At 37.9% G+C, this 20,560-nt stretch overlaps 1 protein-coding gene across 3 annotated transcripts in view; it reads left to right on the top strand.

Annotated features, from left to right (window-relative positions):
- AFF3 (ALF transcription elongation factor 3) overlaps positions 1-20,560 on the top strand; it is a 337,924-nt gene that overhangs the window by 23,895 nt on the left and 293,469 nt on the right. The window contains exon 1 of one of the 3 annotated variants that reach the window (XM_080556981.1): positions 13,343-19,641. The exons of the other annotated variants lie outside the window; for them this stretch is intronic. Within the exon in view, the coding sequence (XP_080413107.1) occupies positions 19,634-19,641 (8 nt within the window). The 5' untranslated portion in view covers positions 13,343-19,633. Of the gene's footprint in view, positions 1-13,342; positions 19,642-20,560 lie in introns of those variants that run through there. 3 annotated transcript variants of the gene reach the window in all.

The following is a 20,560-nucleotide window of genomic DNA, read 5'->3' as shown; positions in this document are numbered from 1 at the left end:
ATAAAAAATAGAAAAATATTAAATGAAATTTTAGAACTTTGAAACTGGGAAATTCTCACCTTATTTGTTAACTGAAAAGTAGATAGAACAACTTCTTTTCTGTTCTTTTGAGTTTCTGTGATGCAGTATGCGGTATTTCAGTTCAATGTAAGAGATTAGAGAGCTATGGGCCAGCCACACACTGCTATGAATTGGTAGAGCTCCATTAACCGGAATGGAATGAGACCAGTTGATTGATGGTAGCTGTGGCTGTGGCCTGCATCTTCATCAGAAAACACAAAATTTATACATTAGCTATAGTTGTCATGTGTGGAAGCTATTATTGAGGTTAATTGAATTAATTCAAATAAATATTTATGTTTTAAGCAAAACAGTTTATGTTCTAATAAGATAACAGACACATTTTGCTCATCCTTTTCTTTGCTGGATTTTCTTCCCTACAGATAATGATCTTTCAATCTCTGTTCCATAAATATGCATGTCATGTTCAGGTTTCTATTTAAATGCATGCATGAGTAAGTAGCACTGAATTTGATTAACTTCATTAACAATAAATAATGAGGAATACTATTTTAACTGTTTTAGAACAAACACTTACTCACTGGGCTAACGTTACTTGCTTGAGTTACCTTCTTCATCCTAATGGGATTGCACACTGGGGTAAAGTTACTCAAATATGTATGTGTAGGTTCAGTCTTTTATTATGTAGCAACCTTTAGAGCTTTTACTATCTGGCAAGCAATCATTTATATCCTTTTTAAAAATATTTATGGCTTCTTTGACTAATTGCTTCTTACATGACTTAGAGCCTTTTGCATTGGTACCATTTGTTAAAACACATCCAGAAGCAGGCAGAGCAGAATCATTTTTCAACTTTTTAGTGTCATTTTTATAGACAAATAACACTTGTAAATGATGGATAATAGCCAGCAGAATGCTGTGTTGTATAAAATGAGCATGAATTATATTTGCTGGGAGATAGAAGGTTAACTTGCCGATGAACTAATTGAGGAGCCTCATGGTAAATGCAAAGTGGTGCGTGCACATTATAAACACGTCTTGAACTAGCTGAAAGAGGGATTTAGGATAGTTCTGTATTTCAGGTCTTATTTTGGATACTAGCTGGTCTTTTCTTAAAAGAATAACCCTCAAAAGCCCTAACGAATCATAACGAGCCTGTAGGAAGTACAGAAAGAGAGGCAGAGCAGGTGTCTTCAATAATAGGACATGTTAACCTGTCACAGTCTTGGGGAGAAGAATCTTGTGCTCCTCCATGTCTGGTGCAGGTTTTGGTCACTTCCATTTGCAGTTTGAACTTGAACATTTGTTTCTTGTCATGTAAAATACTGCTTGCTTGGCCAGTATTTGAAAAAGTCACTGCATTTTTTTGTGTTCTGCAGTTCATAGTTTACATTTCTGTCATATTTTATGGCAGAAATCAAAATAACTGCCTTTCCATTACCCAAGTAATATATGCAGTTGCATATTACAAACCTGTGCGACTGGATAACTTTTCTATAAGAAAGTGTTTGACAGATGCCAGTTAATGTCAAGGGATACAAATGCTCAGTGCCAAGCGATGGCAGAATATATAAATCAATCTGGCTACAAATTTTTTTTTGCATAAACAGTGCAAGACTGTGACCTAAGAAGACCCTATGCAAGTGCTTAACTGGCTGCACGGGACTGGTTCCAGTGATTTAAATGGAATTATTCAAGTATTTGGAGTGCATGTCTTCACAGAATTGGGGCTAAATGAAGTAAAATCAGAGTTTGTGCTTGCAAGCTCGATGGAGGTCTTCAGAGATCTTCTTTCACTCATGCAAAAAAAATCCAAATATTATGGTCACTTTATGATTGGATGGGTTGGATCCAATCTGTCAGTATTACTTTGCACTTTACCAGACATGACTGCAGAGTGGGGGACAACCTTTGGTCTGTCCGCTGAGTGGAGACTCTTGCAGCCTGTTACTTGCAGGCACTTAACCTCCCTCGTTGTGGTGACTTCTTCAGGTGTGGGCATGGAGTAAGCTGTAGACCATCTGAACTGTCGTGATGGTTTACAGCTGGCTCATGTCTCAAGAGTTGTCAGCATGTCCCCCATGATATGATCAAACATGCCTACAGCATAGCCAGAATGAAGGCATCGTCCTTGCGTGTCAGCCATGTGCCAGCTCCTGTTGTGAGCCGAGCTCTCTTGCATGGGGCACATTTTACGCCCACAATGTGGCAGGTGGGGCCCATTGTGTGTCAGGGGTGAGCACTGTGGCTGCTGTACTGGCAGGAAGAGGAGCAGCACAGAGTCCTGCTGCGCCCACCCAGCTGCAGGGGCAGGCACCAAGGCTATTAAATGCCTCATCGCTAGTTTTTCCTCAGGACCTCTGTGTGCTCTCTGAAGCCCAGCCGAAACAGGGAGTTTGGGATGACCTCAGGACTCAAACCCATGTTCCCATAGAGTTTTCCAGTGCTTCGGTAGGGCTTGCTCGCCCCTGTGGGTCACTGTAAATACTTAACATTGTATTTACACATCCTGTCTTTAATTTTTGCAATGGTTTCAATTTAACTTTTAAATAAATATTTAGGGTGGGGATAGAAATTAAACAGTTGAGCTCCTGCCAGCATCCATTTTTTTGTCCTTTTTCAAAGGCACTCATGAGACTCAGATGTAAAACTCTGGATAATATCCTTGCAGTTATGGCATCTGGCTTCTTGGCAGCCTCTTTGAGAAGTTGGCAGGCTTGGTGTTGCCTTTAGATCCAAAACTAGCTCTCTGGTAATTTTTTTAAGATGCTTCTCCTTCTGCTTGTCATTTTTGCTTGGTTTACCTTTGATTCGGAGGAATTTCTGCATTATTAATCATCTGAGTCCATGGTGCTTGCCCAGCTTTCTGTGCTAGCCAGAATTCTATGGCAAAAAGAGGCTCGTTAATGGTTTAAAGATAGGTACATATATTGATTTTACAGTGGTCTGCAACTGTTTACGCAAATCTGATTTTTTTTTTTTTTTTTTAGTGAATCAGAATAAAGGAAATCTTAACACCATTGGACTGGAATAGCCTGAATGTTTTGTTTCAGTAGTTTCTTTATCATTGCAGTAGCACTCAGATCTGTCTTTTCAAAGTGGGAACTCCTTGGAAGATAATGCAATAGTTTTAGTATTTGTGTAGCGAATATTTGAATACTGCCACATTTCAGATATTCTTTTTTCTTTTTTTCTTCTTTTTTTCTTGCCATTTCTTTGGCTTTCAGAATCTAAACTTACCACCCTGTGGATCCTGAGTACATCCTTCAGTCTCTTACAACTCCCCGTTTTCTGTATTTTTTTTCCATATTGTGCATAATGAGCAGCTGTGTATGTGTGAGCTTGTGCCTGCGTATGAGCGTGTGCGTATGGAGCAGTATTGCCTCAAGGCAGCCAGCAAGCCCTTGGAGGGGAGCATATCTGTGCACATGTACGCATGCTGTGGGCTGCTACTGACAGCACAAAGTCAGCGTAGTTCCCCTGCATTGCTAATATTTAAGAAATCAGTGTCTGCGTTTTAGTTTGCATCTTTACTGCCATGCTGCTCCATGATGTGCACCCTTTCCTGAAGCACTGGAGAGAGAAGGGCTTGAAGTCTGTGATATTTCCTTCTGCACCTGGGGAGCAGTACTGCCGTGTGGAGGCCAGCACTAATTGAAGCCTTTCACACCACAGCAGCAGGAGCTAGCACCAGGCAGGCTCCCCAGGCAGCAGCGTCACCTTGCAGATAGTGTCAGATCACAGGCGCAGCGTCACGGAGTCCTCGCTTCTCCTACAGCCCCAAGCGAAGGCCGAGTGCCTTTCCCCCTCCCACCACATCCTTCAGCTCCGTGCCTGGGACGCTGGGTTAAAATATTGCTGCTTTCTACCAGGAGTGATAAAGAACACACGGCTGTGCCTTGCTGTTTGTGATGGTGGGTTTACACTGGATGGGAGATTTGCAAACCTCTTGCAGTATCTTTGGATCATCCCCTCTTCTTTTGGAAAAGGCAGTCACACCTCAATCTTTTTATTTATTTCTTTATTTATATATATTTTTTTAGGGGCAGGAGAGGAAGAAGAGTGTAAATGCAATGCTATATACATGGCTGTCTGTAGCTGCAAAAGCAAGGCAGAATGCCTGGGTGGCTGGGCAGGGCAGCCACTGGTGTGCTACTGCCCACTCAGTGAACCTCAGTAAAATTACCTGGGGGGGTACTGAAAAAATGCAAGTGAGAAGCTCTGATCTGGGCCAGCATTGCAAGCATTGAGGAAAATACCAGGCTTTTCTATGTTTTTTTTTTTGTCTGTTTGTTTGTTTATTTGTTTGTTTTGTCAGAATATGTTCTAGTGGAGCAAAAAGAATTAGACCAGGGTGAATATTTGGTCAGGAAAGCAGTATCGTTGCTCTTTAGTCAATTCTTGCACATAAGAAAACCCTTTCAGGGGGATTCACATCGAACAATTTGAAGAAGAGCCAGCCCATGTTTAAAAGAAGGCATATGTCAGAGGGAAAATATTAGAGTGCATCAATATATTTCTCTTATAAATTAAGATTATTCTGAAGTCTCCTTGCAATTTAACACCTACAGGCCCCTTTATAAAAGGCACGTCTACTTTACATGTATATAACATAGCACTTAAAAACTCAGGTTCATTACAACTGTATGTACAGCAAAAATGCGTGTCAATGTATTACTGCGTTAAACAAAATAATGCAACCAACATTATTTCTGTTTTAATTGATGATGCCTCTTCCCTGCTGTTGCAAAGAGAGTAGCCTAATTACTGAGGCAGGAACAACATGCCATCGTCAACATTTCATCAGTGTACCAGCCCAGAAAACTAAGTCCAGCTCATCAGTTTCTTTGAAAAAAACATATAAATAAATTACAGGAATCCAAGAAATTCTACAGAAAGCAGAATTATTCAAAGCCAAGACACTTGAGGAAAGGCCAGAAGTTACTTGTGCATAGGCTTGAATATGTTACAAAACACTGATTTCTCCAGTTTAATTATTGACTTTATAATAAAGGCACTGCTCAGAAATTTTGACTAATTGCATTCATTTTCAATTCCCATTTCTTTTAATTAGTTATGACTCAGACTTGATTTGTTATCTTACACTTCATTATTAAAGATAGTTAGCTATTGGAAATTGCCGGTGCACTTGGTATAACCTCCCCGCGCCCCTCGTCCCGCATGCAAATACAAGAGAAGGTGCTGTCAGTGAAAGGTCAGAGATGGTGTCCATCAAGCCAGCCTTTGTTATCAGCTGCCAGGCGGCGTGGGGAAGGGCAGCACCAGAGAAAGGATGGCCTCACTGACTCCTCTAGAAGCGTTCAATGCAGACTTAGAGGCGTTTTGAACCCATACGTGGGCTGGCTTGGTCCGGTCTCAAGCGAGCTTTCATCACTGCAGTTGATCCCTGTTCCTTTTGGAGGAGGGATAAGCTACCATAATGTATGTTCATCTGGCAGGGAACTGACTTCATTCCCTCAGCCGATTTGCCTTGACTTTCAAGAGCCCCTGTGAAGACAAATCCTCACTTGCAGCAGTATTTCTCTCCTCTTAACCTACAAAATAATTGCCTCAGCTGAGATACATCTCTATTAGCTTTTTAAAAATGCTGACTTTTTAATAGCAGCCTTTTTTTTTCTTTTTTTTCTTTTTTTTCTTTTTTTTCTTTTTTTCTGAATTACATCAGACTTTCTATTTATACACTGTTTTCTGCGTTGCAGTGGATTAAGAGAAGGTAGGTCTGTGATCTTTGACCACACAAGATACTGGCTTGATTCTTATTAGAGGTTTAGATTTTCATCGTTTTTGCTATGCTCTGCTTCTTAAGGAGAAATTTAAATAGGAAAGAACTCCTTTTGTGGTGGAAGTTATAAAATGTGACCCAAGCAGTCCAAAATGTGATGATTTAAATCCAGGTGTTTGATCATTTCTTTTACATAGCATTGCTGATATGCAGAGCTGTGGTACTTCATTCTACAAGGAGAGGTTGCCCCAGTCTTTGGGAAACTTTAACCGCACAGCCATCAACACCATTTGGACAGCATCAGCTGTACACTTTAAAGGACCATAAGCCATACAACCACTATGCCCATGCAGTAACAGTAAATGCAGCAGAAATGCATCAGCTCTGATCGCTGAATGCTGAACGAGGCAGAGCGCCTTGTGATGTAGATCTCATTGGGATTCCCCCCAGCCTGTACAATTGTATCTTCAGCTTTATATTTCCGACTACTGAATTTTGTTGCAAGTGATGAAATAATGCTATTCAAAAGCAACAGTGTGTAGTACTACCTGCCAGTACCATTTACATAGATTAGGAAAATCAACTATCAATTAAAAGCATAACTCTTCTGTTTTTGATTTTTTATTTTTTTTAATCCTCACTTCAGGTTTAAAACAAAATACTTAGAATGAGCTTCAGGGAAGTCATTTGTAAAGAAATTTTACAGCTGTCCTCCTTTTTAATCAGCCAGAGTGGACAGATAATTCAAGTTTCCCTGGAAAACTGCTCCAAGACTCATATTTGTAAAGGATAAAGACATTAACTTTTTCTTCCCAAGAAGTTTAAATTGCACTTGGTTTGCAAATTTGCAACTCACTGTGTAATATGTAAGGGTGGCTCAGGATATCAGTGGATGACTGTCTGTCGTAGTTTCATATTGTGCGGATAACTGAATGAACTGAATGTTTATCTGAGTATTGATTCTGAGTTTATGAATGCTAAAGACAGTTCTCCATGTCACTGGTTTAAAATCTTGGATTAAAATGGTTTGGCTTGTTGCTTGAATAAAATGTAATTCTGGTAATCTGCAATTACTGAATAAGCATTAGCAAAAATGGGAGAAAGCACTGAGGTCACAGAGAGAGTGATACCCAGTCACTGTATGTATTTATTAGTGTCACCTACGAAAATTTATGAAGCAAAGTAGTGCTGAAAGAGTTTGCTGTCTTTCTAAGCAATGCTCATTTGAGGAATTGCCTAAGATAAATGGGTTTGGCTAATTGAATCATACACTTTCAGAGTGTGCTACATATAAAACTAGACTAGGAAATAAATATAATTAAAGTAAACATGCCCTTCTAATTAGTAATTGTTTCTGCTGTTTTAAGCAAATTTCAGTGGCACAAAGTAGCTGTTCCAGTGTAAACCTAATAATGGAGGCTGTAATAACAGGTGTAAATTAACACAATGGAAAACATTTACAGTGTAACATTCTAAATTAAAAATGACATTAACAAGTCTGATTTTTTAAAAGCTGGATAATTAACATTTATTCAACCCCTGACAAATTAGTGCTATACAAATTCTAAATGATTTTATTTATAGCTTATAATATTTTTCATGCTTTATTTTTATTAAACAGTAAATGGAGTGAATATGGTTAATTTCTCCAAGAATAAGTCATGTGAGGGCAGTGACAAAGGAAAGACAAAGAAAAACAGAAAGTAGAGATATTTACCCAAAGGCATTCTTTTTATAAGTGATGTGCAGGAGTTGTTTGAATACTTAACAATCATCGGAGTCAGTGTTCTTGGTGATGTATTCTCAGAAATAAAACATTGTGAATGGTTTGAGTTTGGAGGAACGCAAGTGCAAACAGAATGATATCTATTGTGCAATAAAATACTTTGATTCCCCCAAGTGCATCCTCAAAAAAAAATAATGTACTGCTAAGTGCTTAGCATTGATGTTTGTCTCTACAAATAAATATTACCAACAATATTTTCTTTTTATGATGGCAGCTAATAGAATGCCATGAACAGGTACAGTAAAAATACCCAAACTAGAAAAAAAAAAATTGCTTACCTTAATTTGTGACAAAAGATGCCATGATTTCCACATTACAGAAGTTGTCTCATCAGATTCCCAAATACATGTCAAAATGGTATATCTGCACCATAAGCACATTTTTTTTCCTAATATAACGATATTGTAATTTTTTTTTTCAACTTGCTTATGAAAAAGAAATCTGCATTGTCTAATTTGCATTGTCTAAGGAGGTTGCAGTGAGGAGGTTGTCAGTCTCTTTTTTCAGGGGACAAGTGACAAGATGCAAGGAAATGGTCTGAAGTTGTATGAAGGGAGGTTTAGATTGGATATCAGGAAGAATTTCTTCAGAGAGAGGGTGGTCAAGCATTGGAATGGGCTGCCCAGGGAAGTGGTGGAGTCCCCATTCCTGGAGGTATTTAAGTGGTGTGTGGACTTGGTACAAAGGGACATGGTTTAGTGGTAGGACTCAGTAGGTCAGGTTGATGGTTGAACTTGAAGGTCTTTTCAAACCTAAACGAGTCCATGATTCTATGATAAATTGCAACACATGGTAGGAGAATTCAAATACTGTCACTTCATATTTCCCAAAGTGAATCTGTTAGACTGTATTTGCCTTATAGCTGCTAATCCTGAGAGAAGGTGAAATAGTAGCTGTTTTAATGTACGGTGAACTTATGCCCCAGGGCTCAGCTATTGAGGCGGTTGGCTCCTTGCCAACTGTGGTTTTCAGTCACATCCTGGATGTCCCTGAAGTCTACGCCGATGACTATTTTTCCGAGTTGTTTCTGAATGGCCTGTACTTCATATTTGACTTTATGTATACAGTTGGGCATAATTAGGATCTTACTCCAACCTTATCCAGAATAAATTAAAATAGTACACTTGACATGAGAAGGATTATGCCATTTGTATCACCTGAAGATGTTAAAAATTTGAGTTTGGGGACTGAGGGACCAGCTGTGACATTTGGTCATAAAATCCTCATTTCTTTGCCTGTCGTTTGCCTTCCCTGTTGTTGTAAAAGAGACTTCAGATCTTTTGGGCACCACAGAGTTTGAGAGATCAAAAGTAAATTTCTAATAGAAAATATAAGCTGCTCTGGGTAGCAACCTTCTGGAATTTTTAGCATCAGAGATTAAGTTCCTGATCACGAATACAAGATATTTTAGAAGCTCTATTTGTTTTTTTCACATCTCCTTTTGCATGCCCTGCATGTCCCTGTAGCAGCTAAACATGCTTCATTTGGAGATGATGGAGAATATATTCCTGCTCTCACATGGTTACAGATCAGTTTCTGAATTCTATGACTGAATACAGAAAATTTCTCTGTCCTTTAGTGTATATATTAAAATTGCAACCACAAAAAATTATTCCAGATGCTTGGCTGTGTAGATCCCTTATTCCATCCTCAGCTTTGAGGCAGAACAAGTATACCTAGGTCACCCTGACAGATAACAATACAAATGTTTTAGCCCATATTATTCCCTCAAGAAGATTGAGGAGTAGCTGCATAGGTGCTAGGGACTTCCATAGGCCCCCAGCCCAGAAGTAATCCGTGTTTGATGTTTGTTCATAATGGAAACATCTCTCTATTGCTGGGGAGTAGTCACCTTATTTTGGTAAGTGCTAACAGGAAGATACACGTGGAGGAGAGGTTTCCCGCATGACAATGTGTAAGACACTGTTGCTCATCTGGACAGAGGGCAGGGAGCTGGGTCACTCATTGGGTGAGTTTTCCTATTGTTTATTTTGTGGATTAAACCTGGCTGAGAAGGTGAAACCGTAACAGTAAGAGGCTGAATGGTGGGGACCAGGATGGGAGGAGGACCAAGCAACCAGTTCTGACATAGAGATGCTGTGAAGGAAGCTGTGGAGTAGGTAGCCAGCCTCTTCCAGCACTTCTTTTTTTAGTTAGGTAGCATTTCTAAAATCATACCTAAATCTCCTCTGCTGCAAATTAAGAGTGACCTAGCAGACAGAGAACACAATTCATCATTGTCTGCTCTGCACCAAGTTTTTATAGGTGAGAAGATCATTATCGCGTGTCTCCCAGTCTTCTCTTTTCTGAACTAGACAAACCCAATTAGTCCTTTTCCATACCTCACTCCTTAATGAACCTGTCTGTTCTGTTCTGGGCTACACCACGTTTTTCCTACAGCAGAAGTCCCCAGGGACAGACACCCTATTCTAGATAAACCCATTCCCCCTCCTGCTGACAGTAACTCCTGTATCTTGAGGCACCCTGGGTTACTCTCCTACCATGACTGGCCTTTCGGATGCAGCACAGTTAATTAAGGTTCCACTTTGTCCACCCTGCAAAGCAAGGTCTACACCTAAAATAGGAGAGGCTGTTTCATTTGTTGAGTACCAGTGCTCCTGACTGTTTGAGGCTGAAGAAGGCACAGTGCGCGCTTCTTCTCAGGGCCCAGCTGCAGGCCAGTTTGTGAAGAAGGTTGTTATCAAAACAGCATAGGCAATAGGAAGATGGTGAAAGGAAGACCTGTAGGATATGAGATGTTTTGTGTGCTTGGATTGCTAAAATGTGACCCAAATGGACCATGAATCATTCAGCTGGTGCTTCTGCTGCAGGATACTTTCTGGGTCATATAAGGTTCTGGGAAGCTACAGCCTTGTACTTCTTCCCTAAGACTGGTGCTATTTTTACATGCCTGTGGTGTTTCACAAGTCAATTCTGTGTGGCACTGAAGATGCACAGTAGAGAAATTGCTCCTCCTTGTAAGCTTTCATGACAAAGGACATTAAATAGGCTACACAATATGACAGTTCCCCCACTGGAAGTGGGAAGCTGTTAACTCTATGAAGTGTTTTTGTCTTTAGCTTCAGACAATCAGCTAATCTTTTAGGGTTACACACATTTTATTTAGCATTTGAGAAAGTAAATTCATTAAGGGAGATGAAGTTCTGAAATTTATGTTTTGTTTAATTTGGCCCCAGGGAGATATGCAGAGCAACATGTTTTTTCTGTTTTGTGTATATAAAATGAGATATGTCATAATATGTTAAACCTAGGCTTTTAAGTTGTTAGAGAACAGATTAATTTGAAACGAATAAGTTTAAATAATAATATTTTCAACTTGATACTCAAGTCTACCCAGCTCAACTATTCCTTTTAATTTAGTGCATTATCCATTTCAGAATTTATTTCCTGAGTTTCTAATGAAATTTGCTTTCTCTTTATCATGGTGTCCTTAGTATCAAGTTAGGTAGGTTAGGTATTCATACATCAGGAGCAGCAAAATATTCTGCAGGGTCATCTAAAAATTCAGAAACCTTTGACAAAGCTTTGTTGCTGAGTTGCTGAGATATTATTTTGGTTCACAGCAAAATTGAACATGAGTATTATTACAACTATTTCATGGTTTTCCAAGAAACAGTGTCAGTTTCAAAACTAAACAAATTCTCTGAGCTTGTTTTCTTTTAATTGTATTTAAACATATATAAGTATATATTTATATCTTTATATAAGTCACATATATAAGTATATATTTATATCTTTATATAAGTCTTTTGCTTTCCATCATCTAGAAGGAAGTAATTCTCTTCCATTTCCTTTGTTACTGAGAAATTATGTCAACATTGTTATTTGGAAAGTTTTAAGGAATGCTAAATGTAGTAACAGCTTTCTGTTTAACCGTGCATGCTAGCAACAAGATACTCTCTCGCCTAATAACAGCTTCTGTTTATTTTTTTTGCACTGGGATATTCCAGTTACCACATGTGAATTGTACTGCACTTTGCTTGGAGTCAAATAAAATGTTTTTTGCTCTCTCCCACCCTCACCCAGGTCATTTTGTCCCCACAGTGGGCCCATCCAGCAGGGTGGAAGAGGACAGCAAACAGCTCTGTCAGGTTTCTGTTCAGTGTTATTTCAGGTTTCTTCCATCAGGCAAAGCTTGTGGAGTAATGCTGCTCTTCACCTGTGTTACAGCCCCCTCCAGGAATACCATTTTTCCAACCTGGAGAGATGTGCTTGTTTTTTGTGGAAAAAAATGTGGTATTAGAGCTTCAGAGTCATCCCATGTATTTAAAATATTAAGCACCTTCTGCGAGGTTCAGATATAATTTCTTGACAAGAATTTGGTACTGCGGGAGGTTTATTGTCACCACTTCTAAGACTGCAAAGCCTGAGAGCATGTGAGCAGCCAAATCCAACCTGTGTCATTAACATCCTTATAAGCATTTGATTTTAGCACTGTGTACATGAGTTTCCATGAAGTTCATGGATCACTATATGGCCAGGATAGAGCTTATCTTGTCATCAAAATCCTATCCATTCTTAACCAAATGAAGAACAGAGGACTGAGGGATTTTAGGCTGATAATCTGTCAATATAATGATGCAGGATGGGTTCCTCCCATACTGCTTTTTTTTTCTGCTGCAGATCTCCTATCTTAAGCATCACCATTTTGCTGGCTTTTCTGAACTGGAAAATCAGGAGAATTCCTTCACCTTTGTTTTCCCTTTATTCTTTTGTTCACCAGTGAGAAAATGTGCATTTTGACTCCTTTTGGTTATATTTATTACCCTATTGAAACAGGAAAATGAAACATAAAAATGTTTTTATGCACAACCTGTCAGAGGAGGATTTTAGTCCTCCTAAGTTATTCCCATGAAAACAGCGTGCTTTTGGGGAGGACACACAAATTTGATGTGCTTGAATGCTGGAGTAAGAAAAAGTCAAATTGAAGCCTAATGTTTTAAAACATTTCAGAAATTTGCAGAAAAAACAATCCACGGATTTCTAAGCTTTCTAGAATAATAAAAGGTGATCTTTGCCACAAAAAATTCAAATGGAAATGCTGTAGACATTTACAAAACATGTAAATTCATGCTTTTAGAATAATATATACAACTTAGATCCAGCTTCATGTTCTTATAATAATATATAGAATTTAGATACCTCTTTTTACTTTCAAAATGAATCACTGAATAATTTTACATCTTATACTATACAGGTAAATGATATCCTTATAATTTACTGTGACACAAATATGCAATTATGAACTCAGACTTAAAATATACAATAAAAATACAGTATTTCTGTCATCATCTTTTCTTATTGTCGTTAAAACTGAAATTTTCTGAGAAAAAACAGTCCAGGCGAGACATCTGTTGGAGAGTGAGGACACGATGCTTTATCCTGCTTCATCAGGTCACTGGCTTTCCCATGTTGGACTGGAACCAGGCTGATGCCCTTCAACACACAGCATCTGCCTCTTTGGCACAGTCTCTTCACGGGCATCTCTGGAACAGCTTCTGCATCTACCCCCACCATTAATGCTTCTGGGTAATCTTTTGTCATTTTTGTGTCATTGCCTTCCAGTTCAGAAATATATAAAGACATTTTAACCTGCTTGAAACTGGGGCACTCACACAGGCACTCTATTTCTCTGAGTTAAAATACAACAGCTTATTTTGTGCTTTATACCTTCATCATGTTTTCCTGATGTTATATTTGGCCTGGATTTGTAGCACGGTCATGTCACCACCACTCTTCTTGAACAGAAACAGAGTGTCAAGAAAGGCACAAACATTAATTATAAGATTGTTTCAAATGTGTTTTTTTTTGGATGCAATTAGAGAGAAAATACACTCATCCCCTTGCATGTCACTTAAGAAAGGGAGTGCTTGGGTGCTTCTCTCTGTGACTCTGAAGATGGGCAACATGAGTCATGACGTAGTTGTCTTCACAGGCAGAATGAATTAGAGTTAGCATGGGTAAGGAGCATACATGATTTACACCAGCCACAGGATATGAAAGTTTTAACTTTTTCATCATTTTAGAAAAATTAGAAATTTAGTAAGAATTAGTAAGAATTTAGTAAGAATTTTTATTCATGTATAGATACAAATTGCTCTTTTATGCATGGGTATGCTGGCTTTGGCTAACTTTGCTTCCTAATTTTGTTGGCTACATGTCAAAATATGACAGAGCTGCACAGGGTGATCAGGGTGTAATGAATAAGAAGCTTAAAGCCTCGTGATTTCTGTGTGCTGTGCACCTTTCTCATCCAGGTTCCTAAGAGAAGTGATATTTGTAACTGGTCAAGTATCAACCTCAGTTTACTTTAAGTAGTCCACATTCAGAAGAAAGAACTGGGAAGTAATTTTCATTTTGCTGCAGCTTAAATATGTAAATTGTATTTTATAGAAGCTAGCTAGTTGCATGGTACAATGAAATTTGTTTGGCTGGTACTCGTTTATTGTGAAAGGAGGGTGGAACACCCTCTATTAACTATTTTTTCATTGTTTGTAGACTGAAGGTGTATATAAAACACAACTATCATAGTTTCTTGAACCCAGACTTCTTTCAGTGGTCCTTTTGGTTTCATTAGAGCAAGCTGTCTGCATAGGTGTTAGGTAGACAGACAGCTAGATTTAGGCTAAGGTTTTGATTTGGGTTTAGGTTTAGGCTGAGATTTAGGTTTAGGTGTATATGTCATTCCATTTTCTATTGTTCTACTTCAACAAAGCAGAATGAATACAGAACCTTGTAATTCCCCTTAACAGGATTTTATGCTTTCGGACTCATACAAACAAAAATCTATTGCTAAAAACAATCATGGTTTCTTTGTATAGTGAGCTACATATTAGGTGCTCATATAAACAAAACCAGAGGTTTTAGTGGATTCATTTTTTGGACATTTGCTGCTGGATTTGTTGTTGTTGTTGTTGTTGTTTTGTTTTGTTTTGTTTTTTTATCTGTGCATCTGGCATAGGGTTTAACAACTTTGGTTGTTGCTTTACCTGCACGTGAAGTCATAAACATCATCCAAATTTACTTTTAATCTGTAGACATGTTAACACACATCTATTTAAAACTTAGCTCAGCCTTATCTGTATATTGTGATGATTCCTCTGTAATATTATTTAGTATATAACATGCTACAGTAAGGTCTCCATCTATCCATAAAAAAAAGAAAGAAAAATTAATTAAAGCAAGGCATCTCAAAACATTAATTCTATTTCTACAGAAAAAACAAACTCAGTGACTCTCCACTGAAGTTCCCAAGAAGTGATTTTCTGGGAATACATAAAATCTGATGACTTATACACTGACTTGTTCATTATTTGTTTCACACTGGGGCTGTTGTGTGGTTTCCATAACGCAGTAAATTACGATTTAACAAATAAAAAAGATTGTCACCCAAGATCCATTTTAAGCCAAGTGAAACATAATACAATATAAAATTTACATCGTTTTCTTGATTAACCCTGATGAACCTTCAGTCATTATCCATTACAGTAAGAGTAAATTGGAAATGTTGCTTAGTTAATAAAACATGTATAGACATTTTCATGAGTCATAGATTTGATGGTTGCTAACAGCTGACACATTCATAATGAAATACTGTACTTTGTCTTTCCACGAAAGTACAATACTATATGGATCTGAAATGCTGTGTCCTGCACTTCACACAGGAGGCAGCCAGTGCTGTAGTTTGGTGCCTTTTGGACATCAGATAATTTTGAATGCTGATCTAAAATAAAGGGTGCACAATGTAAAATCAGACAAGATTTTGCAACCTTTACATTTAAGTACTGAGTCTCTGCATGACCTTCAGTCATGTTTCATTTGGGCTTTTTACAGCGCCAGAAGGACTGGAGCTAAACAAATTAAAACTACTGAAGAAATCTTTGTCATCTGTGAAGCCCTGTAAAGTTTTGTTCTTTTTGCTACTGTGCCAGGAAGGTTTTCTAATAAACAATCCTGTTACCTCTGTAGTGGCAAGGTACTCTTAGATCTGGCCTTAATGTTTCATTACAGTCTTTGCTATTGCTACTTTGTCAAGTTGCACCAGAGTAAATTGTTGATAACAGTTTTCTACTGGTTACAAAGCCCTGAATTATAATTATTATTAATATATATATATATATTTTTTGTGCTATGTGAAGTATACCTCAGTGTACTTCTCAGTCCTGCAATTAGCTGTGGATAGATGCATCACTGTTCGGAGTCCCATTGAAAGAATATCCTATTTGAGCTGCCAGAGAAAAATGAGACCAAGGAGGTTTATTTTTGTTAAAAACATTAAAAAAAAAAAAGTCATTTTGACAGTTTTTTCAGGAAGCTTGTTTGTTTGCTTGTTTAAATTATTGAAACTACTACTGAAAATTTTCAATGTCTGAAGCCCAGTTTTCAGCAAACATGTCAATAACAAACATTGTGAATAAGGTATTAAACATTTACTGCAAAATATCAAATAGGTTTTAAAAGGCCAGATTTTTTCATTGCATTTAAAATGTTTAGAACATCCCTAAAAATTATGCGTCAACAGGAGTAAATTCAGCTTATTGCAAGATTCAATCCATATACTCTTCAGCGTGTGCACCAAGACTATATGAATAATTTGCCTATGTATGCACATCCCCTACAGAGATGAACTGAATAGCTGATTAAATATATATAATTTTGGACTAAATATGATTGTAAGGAGCCTAAAAAAGAAGTTTCAAGGAAAACCAAAACCAAAAACAACAAACAAGAAACCACACACACAGGCTTGGCAAAAGATAACTGGAACAGTTTCCCATGCGTAAGGGCCTGAGGGAACGTCATGAAGCTGAGACAAGGAAGGTTCAGGTTGGATATTAGGGAAAGGTTCTTCACCAAGAGGGACAGGCTCCCCAGAGCAGTGGCCATGGCCCCCAGCCTGCTGGAGTTCAAGTTGCATTTGGACAATGCTCTCAGACATACGGTCCAATTTTTGAGTGTTCCTGTGTAGATCCAGGAGGTGGACTTGATGAGCCTTGTGGATCCCTTCCAACTTGGGATATTTTATGATTTTATGACTCTAAGGATGCCATAGGAAAGAGAAATCATTGTGGAGAAAAAATAGACAAATGGGGCATTGTGTCTGACATCTTTGGCATCATTCTCAAGGATGTAATACAAAACTGGATCAGATGAACAGCAAAGTTAGGTAAAGCCTTGTTTAACAGCCCAGGGAATTTAGCTGTGTTAGATTAGGCAGAAAAAGAAGGATTCCTCATCAATGCCCTCAGCTCTTGTATTTTTTAACTACAATGTAAAAGTAACACTAACAAAATCAAATGAAAGAGCTTTACTGTGCTTTGTCTGTTTTGTGCTCTTTGGTCTTGCTATTTTTTTTCTCTCCTCATGGAAAATATGGATGAGGAAACAAGAAGAATAATGTCCTCTATCTCATCTACAGTATCTGTTTTTTGACAACTAAACTCTCCATTTAATTTAAGAGTTTTCAAATGTAATTTTGGATTGTGGAAAAAAAAAAAAGAAAAAAGAAAAAAAAAAGAAAAACTCATTCCAGGTGTAAGCTTATTAATAGTGGTGAATTTATAACATATTAATATACTTTCAAACAATAAGTTGTTAGAACAGTGCACTGAATTTTCCCTTAAAAGTTTACGTCTTAATGTGTGAAATTAAAGGTAATAGTAATGTTCCGCTTCTCACTTGGCACACTGTCGTTATTAGATCTCCATCCATTGTAGGTAGTTTTGCTAGCAGTTTTAGGGTTATAAAAAAAAGAGCACCAGAATTTAATAGAAAAAAAAAAAAAAGAAACGGTAGGGCATTAAGTGTAGGATTATCTATTACTACTGAAAGATTAATTTTATCATATCTATGTATATTGTGGTTATGGATTGGTAGAATTTTATAATATGATGAAGTATTTTTTCTTGAAACTGTACAAAAAATAGAAAATCAGAATTATGTCTCAATTCCTCTCATTGGGCAAAACTTTGCTGAGGGAAGAAAATGTGCGTGTTTTATCTGTAGCAGAGCTGGAATAGGTATTCTTGCACCAGCAGATGTTGAACTAAATTGGATTCTTTTTTAATGTTCCTCTGTTGTGATGTTTACTGCTGTGATTCAACAACCTAGATTCCAGTCTCAATTGCCGTCGTTGGTTTTTCTCAATATTTCAACACGTATTTAAAATTCAGTCAGGTTACATGTAAAGCCCTCACATTTTGAGAGTGCCTCCAAGATAACAACTGCACCCACAATTAGCCTTTTCTTGGCTCTTTCCAGTTGCCCAGCGTGGCTCCTCAAAAGACCTGCCTTGGACGCTCAGATGCTGATTTTGCAGATGTGGGATATATATATATATATTTGAATATCCATTTGTTTGGTGGATGTGATATACCTAACCCTCCAAATGCAGCCCCTGGTTTCCATCTCAGCATTTCCAGTCACATAATTAAAGCAATCTTGCACCTTCCAGCCCGCACCTGCCACCGAGCATGTGGCCATCCCAGCACAGCTCCACACGAGCATATTCGTGTTTGCGCGGCAGTGTTTCATGGTTAATACAAATCATAAACAGGCTGTAAAAGATGAAGCGTCAATGAATCCTAGCTTTAAAATTGCTGGAAGCTAGAAGTTTTAAAACTGATACTGCAAAGTGAAAAATGAAATTTAACCAGGCATTTTGGTGAAGGAAAAATAATTTATTGGATGTAAGATGAAAAGCTGTGAGAGTAAACATCAATCTCATCTTAGACACATGTCATTGATTGATGTTTGCTCTGTGCTGCTGCCTGGAGGTAAACTCTTTGAAATAGCAAAGTAGGTACTTTATCTGTCTGTGGGTAGGAGCACAGTTTGCTAAGTTACTGTTTTTTTGAGACCCCGCTACATCTTTATGTTCAATCAAAGAGAAAACAGTAAATCAGAGTAATTGCTTTACCCCACGGCATTTCTGTTTGTAAATGGGAAAAAATACTGTAAAAATCCTCAAATTAACTTCTGCTGTTTAAGCGAGATAAAAAGTCTTAAAAAAAAAATAAAATGAGTTGCAACCTAGGAAGGTATTTTATTGATTATGTCACTTGGTCATCAAATGCAGCCCCTTTGTTATAATCAAACCAATACTTCAAGTGTCATTAGGGAAAACATTTACAGCTCAAAATGTAAGGCTGCCATCTCTAAGGGCTCACCGTATCCCATTAGCAATTAGTTCCCAAATAGGCATCATTTATACTTAGCTGAAAATGGAATTGGTACTGAGAAACTGGCCAGCAAAAAACATGGACATGAACAGTGGAAGAGAAAATAGACATTAAATGATGGCACTCCAATGTTGTCGGGCCATCCAGCAAGAAGAATAACCTGAATTGTAATTAAATTGTCAGAATTTGACTGTTTTCTAAAAATGTTTGGGGTTATTGCCCTTACAAGGTCCCAGGTTGGCTAGGCCTTTTGTGTTTTAAAGTATTACAGAGATATGAGAACGATGGCGCTATTAAACTCAGACCCCAATTTCCATTCTGAATTCAGTTTTATAGTCACTGTCCTGCATAAGGGCTGAGCTGTTTTTATTTTATTATTTTATTTTATTTTATTTTATTTTATTTTATTTTATTTTATTTTATTTTATTTTATTTTATTTTATTTTATTTTTTATTTTATTTTATTTTATTTTATATTATTTTATTTTATTTTATTTTATTTTATTTTATTTTATTTTATTTTATTTTATTATATATATATATTTTTTGGTGTCGAGTGGTTGATTAGTTTTGTGTTTTGTTTTCATTTGGAAGATGATCATCTTTGCACACACCCTGGGGATAGTTAGAGCTTGCACCTGGGAGACTGGAAGTGATATTATTTCCACAGTGGTGGGAGGGGCTGATGGCATCTGATGGTGTTTCACACGGAGCCTCTTCATCTGGTATGAGAAAGGAAGGGTCGGTTTGGGCCCAAGTGAGGATGTCTGGGCGCGAGCTGACAACATCTGGGAAAGCAGCTCAGCCTTTGCAAGAAGCAGTTAGGTCTGCTCACAGGAAGTATCCAGGAACTGGGATTTTGCTAATTTAAGAGATCTTTCCATGTCACTGTGAGTCATCAGCTCTGCTTTTGTTTTTAATATGTCTAGACTTCAGAAAGTTTTGTATGAAGTACAACATGTAGCTGCTGGGGCAAAGGAGATCAAACTCCTGGGTCACAAACATCAACTGCAAATAGTTAAGCTGCTTCTGCTAAATCTATATTACAATATTTATGTGCATAGGGGGGCAGAAAGAGGTTGTGGGGGGTGTTACAAAAAATAAACTGATAGGAGGCAAGGGGAGCACCAGCGATCTTGCCCCCAGTTTACCCACCCAGGTCTTTTGCAGTCTCAAAGCTGCCAGGTATTAGAGGACAGTGATCTGGTGGCCAAATGACCGTATCTTTCCTGAATCTCCTCTTGGGGATGTGGTGATTTTGTGGTTTCTGGAAAAGTTGAGCAGTATCATTAATGCCCACAGTACAGCTGTGAAAGTGGGTGATACTTCAGTAAAGGTGCAGTGCTTCATTGGAGTGCAAAACTTGAGGGCATTCCCTACAGCTGAAGGGCAGGAGAACATGTTAGTGCATTGTCTCCATCCAGGTAATCATTAGGTTAAACCTTTTTATTCCACTTGTTCCAAATAGTGATGTCTGAGGGAGGGCAAATTGAGTCAGAAGTAGCGTGCTTTGGAAAAAAAAGGAAAAAAAAAATTTAAAAGAAAAAAAATAAGAGAGAGAGAAAGAGAATCCTCAACACTTAAAACTTTAGGCTTTTTATATGATTGCTTTCAGCCTAGCCTGAGACTACATAACTCTTTGGACTTTGTAAGAGATTAAATCCAGTCCCAGGTATTTCAGGTAAGGTTATTGCTCTGCTCCTTGGCTGTCCCCTGAGTCGTCTGTGTCTATTTCTAATTAAAGACTAAAGGATATAGTTCCTTCTGATGTCAAGCGTGGTGTGAAGAAAACTGTGGGTACTCCTGGCA

Source organism: Anser brachyrhynchus (assembly GCF_964034855.1).
Source record: "Anser brachyrhynchus genome assembly, chromosome: 1".
Lineage (NCBI taxonomy): Eukaryota > Metazoa > Chordata > Aves > Anseriformes > Anatidae > Anser > Anser brachyrhynchus.
Note: the sequence above shows the minus strand (reverse complement) of the source record. Positions and strands in the feature narration are given on the sequence as shown.